Below are 12727 nucleotides of genomic sequence, written 5' to 3' on the forward strand. Positions count from 1 at the left end.
ATTGTGCAAATATTGTACAATCCAGGTGTGCAAAGCTCTTAGAGACTTACCCAAAAAGACAAAAAGCTGCTGCCAAAGGTGATTCTAACATGTATTGACTCAGGGGTGTGAACACTTATGTAATTAAACATTTCTGTATTTATTTTTCAATACATTTGCAAAAATGTCAAAAAACATGTTTTCACATTGTCATTATGGGGTAATGTGTGTAGATGGGTGAGAATTATTATTTTTAATCCATGTTGAATTCAGGCTGTAACACAACAAAATATGGAATAAGTCAAGGGGTATGAATACTTTCTGAAGGCACTGTACAAAATATCCTTCAGCTGACTCTTCTTTTAGTGATTTCAGATCGTATATCAATGTGTCTAGGAAAGCCTATTTTAAGAGCATATCTGCTAGTACAAGTTTAATGCTGTAGTCTTGTGTTCATAAGTTCTATTTGCATCCATTATTTATCCGTCTTAAAATGTTCTTGTATCACTTACCACACTGACACTTTTCATGCTGTTATGCACAGAATGAAACATGGCAATGTCCCTAAATCATACAACCCATTCCTGTTCTTTATCCTGTGTTCAATAATTTGCCAAAAAAAGCATCACAACAGTCTCCCTTTTAATATAGATTCATTACAATAATTAAAATAAGGCAATATGTATCATATTAGACAATATATGAAGACAACATACAACAGATTGACAACAATTAAATCTGCCTTAGATAAGGCTAAAACTACGTTATGAAAATTATATCAAAAACATGGTTTAGATTAATTTAGGTTTGATAACAATCTAAACATTGGTCTGGTCATCTCCTGGTCCATGACATAAAGCTTTTTATCCAGTATTCTTTGTACTGTAGCACAATCTTGCAATATGGTTGTTTGCAATACAGCAATAGGGGGAGAGAGAGAGTGCAGATAGAACCCATGTGTGCAGGCATACCTTGATTGGTGTAATCATTTCTTGATTTTAGAAGCTTTTCTATTCAGATACAGTGGTCAGTCAGAGATAGTGAGCTACAACAAAGAAGCTGTGTGTAAGCTGTGTTGGACTCATAGTAGGGGTGCAGAATCAAGTGCCTGTACTCGAGCAGCAAAAAGCAAAACCTGCTTCTCAACCGCTGCATTGATTTCCTCCTGTGAGGCACGTGGATTCTTCTGCACAAAGTCTGCAATGCTCTGGATACATTCTTTCTGTGGGGACAGAGGTAAAGCAAGCAGGTTAGCAAGTGTCTACCCAGACACATAAACATGAACCACATGAACACTACAGTCAGGGCCGGCTCTATGGGTTGGTAAAGCCAGGCATGGATCCCCCAGATAGAATTTGTGCCCCCCCAGTTTTGTTTCCCCATAAACATAACAAATGGTATATGAAGTACCCTGCCCGGTTTTGCCAATGTAGTGCTGCCAGGCCTGCCAGTTGCACAGACCGGGACAGAGGCTATATGCCGGGTGTACGCTCATGGTCTGAGGAGGGGTGAGGGAGGGGGGATGTAATAATGTCATATTTAGCATTTAAAATCCCAAAATGCATTCTGATTGGGCACCTAGCCATGCAATGTCACAAGGTACCGCCTTTATTGCCTTGTTTAGGAAGCTCATTGGATCCCAGTGCCATTAAAAAAAAATATTATTACAGAGAGGCAGCTACAGCTAATAATAGCCTAGATAGCAGCTTCATTCAGTTTTGGTAACGGCGCGCTGAATAATTATAGCTAGTTGGCTAAGCTTTGATCAGCATGGATATCCAAAAATGGCTGGGCACTGCCAAGAGCAAAAAAACTGAGGACCACAATGTCGAGAGTGATGCCAAGCTCACCGACCAGCCTGCAGGCCCGACCACCAAGGTTGAGGAGCCTAGCAGCAAATGCAATAGCCGCCCATCCCCCACACTGCCTGCTGACCAACAAGATCAAGCAGAGCCAGGCCCTAGCACCAGCAGCACGAGGGTAACATCACAACAAGCACCTGCACCTCTATTACCCCAGCCACTGGAACCTGACGACCTGTTGAATCTAGCCCAAACTGAACCAATGGAATCAGAGTTTGTGGCTCGCACATTCTTGCAAAGTGAATTCACAACCACAGCCAGCAACAACAAATGGACCCCACTCAGTGTTCTTCAAAAGATACAGCGGGCCTTTGTCAGCAATGCCGACTGTGCTGGTGGCACTGAAACATGATTAAACATTTTTGGGGCATCTACAGCAATGTGTGAAAATTCGTTCACCACCCTGAAGAACATAGTCATTGAACACAGACTCTGAACACAGAGCATGTTACATCAACGAAAAGTCCAACTTATCCAGATGGCATTTGAGAGGGACCTCATATAGCTCAAATGAACAGCAAACCTGGTTTCTAAAAACAGATAAAGCAACACCTCACGGCACAACGCCTCTTCCCTATTTGACCTAGATAGTTTGTGTGTATGTATTGATATGTATTGATGTGGTTCTGTCTTTGAGCTGTTCTTGTCTATTAATGTTCTGTATTATGTCATGTTTCATTTTTTGTGTGGACCCCAGGAAGAGTAGCTGCTGCTTTTGCAACAGCTAAATGTGATCCTAATAAAATACCCAAAATACCTGACAAGTAAATTTAGCCAGGAAGGAGAATGAAAATAGAAACTTCTCATGAGGTTCAACACAGCATCGAGGAGGCTGCAACTCTTCTAAATGTTAAGCTGCAACCTCTATGGCCCTGGCTACCGTGCCAGAATTATTTATTCATTGGTTTTCCCTCATGTAAGCCTACTGGTTGTTTGGCAATTCTTTTATATGTAATGTATAGTTTAGGCCTTTGCTTTTTACTTCAATGCATCTTTTAGATGTATCTGTGATTCTTAATGTCATCGATTGCTTTTACGGGTCTAATTGCTATTGATAAATATACAGCTTTGCGTTATTTGATGGGTATAAGGACAATGACCAATGTAGCCTAATTGGTTGTGCTATGAGGTGAGCCCTGGCACAGTGCTCCTGTTGTCCTGGCTGTCCACTCCGATGGTGCTGAAATTGGCAGCGCATCTAACTTTATCCTTTCATCGGGCTCTTCAACATCACGTGCTTTCTTGTGTGCAAAATGACATTTGTTGTGTATATGGCTGCATTTCAGATAGGCCTACATTTTTTGTACATTTTGTATGTCGCAGAAATAGGACCAATACCGCGTGTAGCCTACTAAAAGAAGTAGGCATTACACAGTCATTGTGTGATAGGCTACTGTAAAAGTGGCGTCAATACTATGAAAACAACACATAGCCTACCCCCCTCCCTGCTCTCTTGCTATAGCGTGTGTGTGTGTGTGTGTGTGTGTGTGTGTGTGTGTGTGTGTGTGTGTGTGTGTGTGAGAGAGAGAAACTCTCCCACACAGAAAATATTGCGCACCTGGAGAAGTAGCGGCTTGGTTATGCTTATTGCGTAGTGTCACAAATTCGACAGCAATGTAGCCTATAGTTCTAATTATTGAAGTTTAAGCTATGAAGCATGTAAGAATCTTTGATAGCCTAGTGGTGCTCATTCTGTCAAGCTGATCTGTGTGTGTTGGTATGTGCAAATTATGTGTAGGCCTACGACAGCTATGGCTGCATTTCGGATACTCTTGTATGTCGTAGTGGGGCGCATATCTTTCTTGTATTATTATTTAAAACAAAGGTTTTTGATATGTAGGACCATGGACTTAAAATGCCCGCTCAGGCAAGTCATCCTCGAGCCAGGCCTGACTACAGTATATTTGACAGGTTGTAATTTTAAAATTATAAAACGCGTGTCAACTTCTGCCAAGATTGTTTAGTATGTAGACTGCTCCTATAGACTATAAGAATTGTCTTTCCATTCTGTTTCATCAATTCACCTTAAAAGCGTCCACTTCTCTTTGTCCTGTGAGACGGTTCATGAGCTCTTGTGCCACCTGAATGCCTGTGAAGGCCTTTAGGATCTCCTTGTCTTTTTCGCTGTCTGAATGGAGCCAGCCCAAAAGGGCTAACTGAAAAAAGAGAGGGCAAGTTAGCAACTAAGTACATGTTACAACAACCACATCTATGATCTTACAGGCACCACTCTTCATTCATTTATCAGCCAAACGACAGCCCTGCCCTGCAGTGCCACTTAGTTTTCTATAGCTGAGCTATGGGGCTGGAGAAATAACCACTCTCAAATTCAAAGACGGACCTATGGATGCAAGAACTGACATTCTTTATAAACAACAGAGTAAAACAACCTTGTATTTTGGGATATAATGGCATAAGACAAAATGGTATTTGAAGTACCCTGCCCGGTTTTGCCAATGTAGTGCTGCCGGGGATATCATTAATTCAAATGTCCACATTGAACAGATCAAACAGGCTCTAACCAATAATGTATATGCCTATGACCCTAACCAGAGCCATGTATTAAGATACATCTAAATATATGGCTCTGACTAACCAATCTATCTGCATGACATTATATCTATTAATTTGTTAGCAAGTAAATAAATCCAGGCTTTATCAATCGAAAATGCTGACCTGCTGGAATAACTGCGAATTGGACATTTCACCTGGGCACGATGATCCGCCGGACATCTTTTACGTAAAACAAATATAAAAGCTACTATAACAAGAATTCTGTAGATATGTAATTATCCGATTAAAATGAACAAAAATGTAGTCTCAATCTCAAAAGACTCACAGGCCAAGAACGAACGCCGTGTCTCCACTTCCTGTTTACATTTAACTACATTACTTCGTGTGCTAAGATCTGCTACGCAAATTACCGCCCCCTAGTGGCTATAGTGAGAACCTTACATATTAATATATAATAATAATATAATGGTATATATAAACTGGGTGGTTCGAGCCCTGAATGCTGATTGGCTGACAGCTGTGGAATATTTAGTATTTATTAGGATCCCCATTAGCCGCTGCAAAAGCATCAGCTACTCTTCCTGGGGTCCACATGAAACATTACATAATACATATTACAGAACATTATTAATCAAGGACTGAAATACATACATTTTAAACGTCACACATTGCCTATGTCTCTTCACAGTCCCCTTTGTGCAGTAAGGTATTATTTTATCTGTTTTTTTTTACTTGTTTTATTGCTAGCTTGAGTTACCTGGGGGGCAGAGAGTTCCATGTAGTCATGGCTCTATTAGAAAAAATCTATTTTGGACAGATTTTGGCGAGAGATAACCCTCTCGCTTCGCCTATTCCTCTCTGATAAGGCGTAGGGTCAAGGGGTCCATTTGGGATTGGGCCATTAGCTTTGTCTACTGTCTGGTGCAGACTGGCAATGTCTAAATTACTCAGGCATTTCTAATTTACTGTATATTTCATTAGCATTCAATCAAATCAATCAAATCAAAGTTTATTGGTCGCATACACAGTTTAGAAGATTTTATAGCAGGTGCAGCGAAATGCTTATGTTACTACCTCCTAACAATGCAGTAAAAGTATACAACAATTTTATTTTTATTTTTTTATTATAATACAAATATTAAATGCCATAACTTGACCTCTTGTCACACGTAAGCATTTAATAGTGTTAGCTAGACCTTTTACATAATAGTAAAATATACTTCCTATACTGATGATAAAGTCTTTAATCCAAAACACGTAAATGTAGCTAGATGAAAGTAAGTATTTTACAACAATGACCAGAGCAACTGGTCTGCTCAACCCAACAAACTCACTGGCCAGAGATTGACTTAAACATTTTCAGTGGTGTCCAGCTCTATGACAGAGTACATTGGTGCTGTCATACAGTTCAGATCCATGGCCATCGCTTAGGACAATACTGCACTTACTCAGCTACAGACTGAATGGAGTAGTAATCTGACTAGTGAATGATGAATGTAATACAGTGTATTATCCACATAACTATAGGTAGCTACAACAGAGGGTGTGAAGACGGAAATAGTGTTGGTTATCTCTCTGCCTTAGGTTTGGAGAAAGTTCCTAGTTGCTTTGTGTTCACATCTTTCAGCTGGTCTAGCTGTCTCTGTCCGCGCCGGTAAAGGTATTCTATGTGCATGACATCAGTCTTCTTGATGCTGGAGTTCTCTCGGAACTCATCCCGGATCCTGGGTAGAAAGCCTGGCTTGTCCTGGCCAGCACGCAGGAACTGGCGGTACAGAGACAACACCTGTTTCTGCAGCTTACTGTGGCGTGCCATGGTGTGGAACACAGGGCACCAGCAACACAGATGACCAGGGAGGACGACTGACCTGAGGATTAAGCAGTCTCACCGTTGACTAAGTCACAACTCATGCATCAGTGTGTAGATGAAGTGTCTCCTAAACCTATGGGAGAAAGACATAGTGGCTGGTGAAACAAGGATCTTATCTGGCCATGTTAGTTGTCATTATAAATCTTCTCTTATGGTTATAGCTAGGTGTGTTGCTGAAGATACAACTATAGCTACTGTCCTAAATAATTTATTAGCGTCACGACAATGCCTCTTCCCCCTCAGAAGGCTGAAAAGATTTGGCATGGGCCCTCAGATCCTCAAAAAGTTCTACAGCTGCACCATTGAGAGCATCTTGACTGGCTGCATCACCGCTTGGTATGGCAACTGCTTTGCATCCAACCGCAAGGCACTACAGAGTGTAGTGCGTACCGCCCAGTACATCACTGGGGCCAAGCGCTCTGCTATCCAGGATCTCTATACCAGGCAGTGTCAGAGGAAGGCCCTAAAAATGATCAAAGACTCCAGCCACCCAAGTGACTGTTCTCTCTGCTACCGGACAGCAAGCGGTACTGATGCACCAAGTCTGGAACCAACAGGACCCTGATCAGCTTCTACCCCGAGCCATAAGACTGCTAATTAATTAACCAAATAGCTAACGGACAATCTGCATTTACCCTTTTTGCACTAACTCTTGACTCATCACATACGCTACTGCTACTGTTTACTATCTGTCACTTTATTCCTAGTTATATGTACATATCTACCTCAATTACCTCGTATGCCGGTTCCAGGCATAAGCGGTCGCTTAGGGCCCCCAGTAAGAATAATAGAATACACCAGGTGCAATTTCGAAATTTGGTTGTGCATCAGCAGTTTTTCTCTTGTTATGTCAGTCACTGACAGTTACTCAATTAGCCATGTCAGCTAACAACTTTTAGATTGGTAGTTTGTCTAGCCAGCTTTCTAAACTTGTAGTATTCATGGCTGAATACCGACAAGCACGCAGGGCACGTGCCCAGGGGCCCTGACCTCCAGGGGGCCCCCATTAATTTTGTTAGTCATTCTCACTCAGATATCATATTAACATGACATAAGTCATTACAAAATGTGTAGAATTGCAGGAAATTAGCTTTAAAACTGCAAAAATGTCTCCCCACCCCATGGCAAATGAGTAGAATTGCAGAAAACGTGCATTAAAACTGCATCATTTTCTCTACGCCCCATGGCAAAATGTGTAGAATTGCAGGAAATTAACTATAAAAACGTACATTTCTCTCCACCGTCAAGAGGGTGGTTACTATAATGTTTTACCGTGAGGTGGAGTGCCCCCCAACCACATCTTGCTTAGGGCCCCCAAAAGTATTGAGCCGTGCTGCCCTTGTATATAGCCAAGTTATCTTTCATCATTGTGTATCTATTATTACTTTTATTATAATGTGTTTTACTTTTCTATAACTTCTCAATTTTTTTCCTCTCTATGCATTGTTGGGAAGTAAAAACATTTCACTGTTAGTCCACACCTGCTGTTTACGAAGCATGTGACGAATACAATTTGATTTGAATGACAGCCCATGAACCCTATTATCCCTGATGATAAATAAAGTGTGGACAGTACAGCAACAGTATTATATCACTGAGTCACATCAATAAAATCCGAGAACTTCTAGCTTGCTCGCTTTCTGACTGACCTATTCAAACCACAAAGAAGAAAACTTTACAAAACATTTTACATATAGGCTATTACTCAAACACCACAATATGGGTTAAAGTCAATTAGCTAGATAGATAGCATAGCTAGCTAGCTGACTTTACAGGGGTAGATAGAACTGCTAGCTAGCTAGCCAGCCAGCTAACCTACCTTTGGCTTGACAGTCAGTGTCAACTTCGAAAATAGCTTCGCTGGTCTTTGACAATGAAGTGCGTCTCATATCAACTGTGAACCTTTCATTAATAACCTATTTAGCTACCACTTCAACAGTCTCAGCTAATATTGCTAACACACTACCACAGATGGAACAATGAGACAGATTTTTCACCGGATGTATAAATCTGACGCATCCGGTTGGCGTTTCCACTCACCACCAAATATGGGGAGTGGGAGAAGATTGAGCGAGATGGATTTTGGCCGATATTCCGCAAATTTTCTCATCGATCAAACATTTGATCTCAATATAGTTTTCTGTTCCAAAACTATAATCTGTTATGAACAGAGTGGCCTAAGTTTTGCTGACTTTACCCTTTGCCAAAGTTTCTAGAAAGGTGCATTGTTTTGGAGTGCAAGAGCGAATTGAATTATTGCACATGCGCACTTCACAGCGTAAGCGTTCCCTAACGGAAATATGCAAATACCAATAGGATCTCGCTAGCTCGTACTTGGCTCGGCCCACTATGATTCATTTGCTTCATTGAAAACGACAGTCTGTGGTCTATCTTGGGTTAGCTTTAAAAAATATTTGACACTAGCTAACACAGCACGACCTTAATGATAACTCATGTTATGTTTATGTTACGAAAGCCAAAGACGACGGTGCTATTGCTTTGGGTATTACACTTCCCTCTATTGGCTTGGATGTCTCACTTCACAATGTTGCTGTCAGCTCAAATCAAATCAAAGTTTATTGGTCACATGCACAAGATACAGGATGTAAATGGTACAGTGAAATGCTTACTTGCAAGCTCTCAGAAACAGTGCAATACACATTTATACAAACAAATACACAGTAAGTGATAAAGTAGTAAAAAATAAGAAAATTCGTAATGTTTGAAAATATATACATATAATAAGAATATACAGAATAGACAATGAAATTTGCTAAAGTGAGTAGGGACATGGTTGAGTAGCATAGATAAATAATTGTGACATGCCTTTCATTATTGTGATGACTATTATTTATCGAATAATTACCTACTATGTTTAATTGTTACTAGATTAATTTAATCATGTAACAATTAACTCATTAGGAATTTGGGGCACCACAGGAAAAGTTGTTTAATGAGTTACCGTTTCCCGAATTAACTAAAGATATCTTGATATCTCTGTTTCAATATGCTTTACATTGTAGTCACGACAGACAAAGATATTTATTTTTATTTTACCTTTATTTAACTAGGCAAGTCAGTTAAGAACAAATTCTTATTTACAATGATGGCCAAACCCGGACGATGCTGGGCCATTTGTGCGCCGCCCTATGGGACTCCCAATCACGGCCGGTTGTGATACAGCCTGGAATCGAACCAGGGGGTCTGTAGTGACGCCTGCACCACAGTTAAGCAAACTTTACTAGGCTTGTTGTCAACCCGCACATTCATACAGTACGTTCCAACTGGTTTCCGTTTCCTGTGTAACATCAATATGAGTAACATCAATATTGCTACATGTTCTTATTTTTATTTATTTTTTAACAACAAAGGCAGACTCCACCTAACTTTGGCTTGTAGTCCATGTCTGCAATAAACTGGAATGTGAACTGAATGTTTGTTTACGGTCTGACTGTCCATTAATTATTATTATTTTTACCTTCCCACAAAGTCTTTCAGGTGTATAGGTATTCAAATGGCCCTACCAGACCTTGTGTGGGGAGTGTTGATTACATCAGGAGGTGCTTGACCTGAGATGTTCGGATCTACTTGTTGAGGTGCAGCGTCCACCTCTAGGTTGTGTTCAGCACCCTGCTGGGTGTCAGCTGGTGCTCTGTTTACTGGCTCTGTGCCAGGCTCCTCAACAGTGGGGAAATCCTCCTCTATTTCTCTGCTCTTCCTCAGGTGTCACCTGTTCCTCCCGAAGACTTCTCCCTGTTCTGTCTTCACCTCATAGGACCTTTGCTCCACTGGTCTGACTACTGTGGCCCTCTGCCACCAGTGTTTCTGTCCTGTGAGTGGGTGAACTCTCACCCTGTCATCTCGTTGCAGCTCTGTGAGATCCTTAGCAGAGGTGTCGTAGTACTTTGCCTGTTTCTGCTGTCTTTCTTTGAACTTCTCCAGCTGACAGTTTGCCATCCCGGGTCTCAGAAGATTTTCACTCATTATAAGTAGTGTCTTTGTACGTTTTCCCATGAGCACCATTGCAGGGCTGCTGTCTGTTCCTTGTGACGGGGTATTTCTGTGATGCAGCATTGCCAGGTATGGGTCAGCACCTGCTCTCTTTGCTTTTGCCATCAGTTTTTTGGCTGTTTTCACTGCCGATTCCACTTTCCCATTACTTTGCGGGTATCCTGGAGACAATGTTTTGTGTGTAAAGTCCCAAGCCTTGCTGAAACTTCGGGACCATTGTCTGAGTAAAGGATGTCAGGTATCCCATAGCGTGCAAAGTGTGTCTTCAGTTTTCGAATTACCGTTTTCGACTGTGTGTTCTCCAAATGGTCCACTTCCCAGAAGTTGGAGAGATAATCAACTGTGACCATGTAGTCTGTCATTGAACTGGAGCAGGTCAGTCCCTATTTTTTCTCAGGGACGCTTTGGTGCATCATGGGGCCTCAACGTTTCTTTCTGCTGCTTCAAACCCCATGCCGTGCAGGTGCTACATTGTGCCATGTATGTTCTCAGCTGTGCATTCATGCCTGGACAGTAGACACACTCGCGAGCACTTCTCAGACATCCCTCTGTTCCTATGTGTGAGGAATGGATTCTCTGCATTATCTCTGACCTGAGGGCAGTAGGCACAATGACTCGCTCACCTCTGAAGATAACTCAATTTTGCACACTCAGCTCATCTCTGTTGTGAAAATACATGGCTACTTCCAAGGGTACATGTCCTTTCACTTCAGGCCACCCCTGCAGGATCACATTTTTCAGTGTCTGGAGCTCCCGGTCCAGCTCAGTGGCTCTCTGGATGTGCTTTAGTCTCTCGCTTGACACAGGGAGGAAGCGTATCATATTGATTGATTCCACTTCGACCTCCACAGGGCCTCTGTTGTCTTGTTCTGTGAGGTACGCCCTGCTCAGGGTGTCGGCCAGAACCACATGTTTTCCCGGAACGTATCGGAGACTGACCTCATAGTCTTGGAGTCTCATGAGCATGCGTTGTAGTCTTTTTGGTGCGCTGAGGAGAGGCTTTGTCATGATGCTCTCTAGAGGCTTATCTGACTGCACTTCCACAGTTCGTCCATATGTGAATTGGTGGAACCTCTTCATGCCAAACACCACTGCAAGCAGCTCCTTCTCTATCTGTGCATACCCTTGTTCAGTCTCTGTCAGGTTTCTGTCATGGTCCAGAGTCGCTGCTTCATTGTTGTCTCGTTCTCCCACAATCAGGATGTCATCTGCTATGATTTTGACTCCTGGAAGACCTTCCATTGCCTGGTTCAACTTCCTCTGAAAGATCTCTGGGGCTGGACTGATTCCCATTGGCATGCGCAGCCACCTGTAGCGTCCCATGGGAGTAGAGAACGTGGTGAGATAGCTGGATTCCTCCTCCAGTTCCACATGCCAAAATCCATTTTTTACATCAAAAACAGAGAACACGCGTGCTCTGTTCAGATCTGGCAGCACGTCTTCAATAGTGGGAAATGGGTAATGGCTCCTCTAGAGCGCCTTGTTGAGAGGTTTCGGATCAATGCACACTCTTAGTTTTCCAGACGGTTTCTTCACTACGATCAGGCTGCTAATCCAATCTGTGCTTTTTTCAACTGCTTTTGTCATCCTTCTTTTCTCTGGACCACTGAGCTCCTCTTTGAGTGGTTTATATAGTGCTACTGGCACTCTTCTCTTTGGCAGCTGGACGGGCTCCACTCGCTCATCCACTTCCAGCTTCAGTTTGCCGGGTAAGCATCCATCTCCCCGGAATACATCAGAGTACTCGTTTAATTTGCTCTTTAGTCCAGGATCCTGTTGTTTTCGATGGCCAGGATGTTGTGATGCTGCACAGTAATCAACTCCATTGCCTGGATAGCCTTACTGCCTAGAATGGGCCTGTGCACATTCTTGTTGACTACGATGAACTCAACTCGGTAGGTTTTCTTATTGCGTGGATTGATCACTCTAAGTGTGCACTTCCCCAGTGGCGTCAGAGTACTCTTGTTATACATCACCAATACCTGACTGCAGAGCTCTAGGTGACTGGCTTTTATGAGGTTTGCAGGGATAACATTACAACTAGCACCACAATCTAGCTGAAATCTGACTGACTTTGTTGACCAGCATGGTTGCAAAGAGAGCTGCATTGGGGTCTGTGGTTTTCTCCTGCACCACGTTGATGCTCTCTGACTTTGGCCCTAGTGTGATGCAGAGAACATCCTCACCGCTCTTTGAGTCAGCTAACGCATTTTCCATTGCCAGGACTCTGTTTCTCTTGCTGGTCCCTGCACTTTTGCAAACCGTAGAGAAGTGATTGTTTTTCCCACAGGATTTACATTTTTGTCCATATGCAGGGCATTTTTCCTTTTTTCTCTCATGTGTCTGTCCACAGTATCTGCATTGTATAATGCTCTGTCCCTCTGTAGGGTCTCCTCTCCCTCTCGGTATATCTTTCTGTGTGACTGCTTGCACTGCTACAGGGCCCTGCACATTTATGACTTTAGCTCTCTGTCTGGACAGTTCTGCAGCT

The 12727-nt window shown here is 42.4% G+C and overlaps 1 protein-coding gene across 4 annotated transcripts; it reads right to left on the minus strand.

The window, feature by feature from the left end:
- Positions 1-608: 608 nt before the first annotated feature.
- On the minus strand, positions 609-8232 carry sdhaf1 (succinate dehydrogenase complex assembly factor 1). 4 transcript variants are annotated; one of them, XR_006002085.2, is made up of 3 exons: positions 8045-8226; positions 3866-3997; positions 609-1201 (listed from the first exon to the last, which is right to left on the minus strand). XR_006002085.2 is itself a non-coding variant. In XM_041885867.1 (3 exons), the coding sequence occupies exons 1-3, from the start codon at positions 4572-4574 to the stop codon at positions 1061-1063; spliced, it is 330 nt and encodes a 109-aa protein (XP_041741801.1). In that variant the 5' UTR covers positions 4575-4730; the 3' UTR covers positions 609-1060. The 4 variants fall into 4 exon arrangements, 2 of the variants coding, with proteins under 2 accessions (XP_041741801.1, XP_041741802.1); XR_006002084.2 differs by lacking the exon at positions 8045-8226 and adding an exon at positions 4550-4730; XM_041885867.1 differs by lacking the exon at positions 8045-8226 and adding an exon at positions 4518-4730.
- Between the last annotated feature and the right edge of the window lie 4495 nt (positions 8233-12727).

The sequence above is a fragment of the Coregonus clupeaformis genome, chromosome 9, assembly GCF_020615455.1.
Source record: "Coregonus clupeaformis isolate EN_2021a chromosome 9, ASM2061545v1, whole genome shotgun sequence".
Lineage (NCBI taxonomy): Eukaryota > Metazoa > Chordata > Actinopteri > Salmoniformes > Salmonidae > Coregonus > Coregonus clupeaformis.

Coding starts and splice junctions, on each gene's coding strand:
- sdhaf1 (XM_041885867.1), bottom strand. CDS start 4,574: ATGTCCGGCGGATCATCGTGCCCAGGTGAAATGTCCAATTCGCAGTTA. Junction 3,998..4,517: donor ATTCGCAGTTATTCCAGCAG/GTCAGCATTTTC, acceptor CTCTTTTTTCAG/TTAGCCCTTTTGGGCTGGCT. Junction 1,202..3,865: donor GAGAAGTGGACGCTTTTAAG/GTGAATTGATGA, acceptor CTGTCCCCACAG/AAAGAATGTATCCAGAGCAT.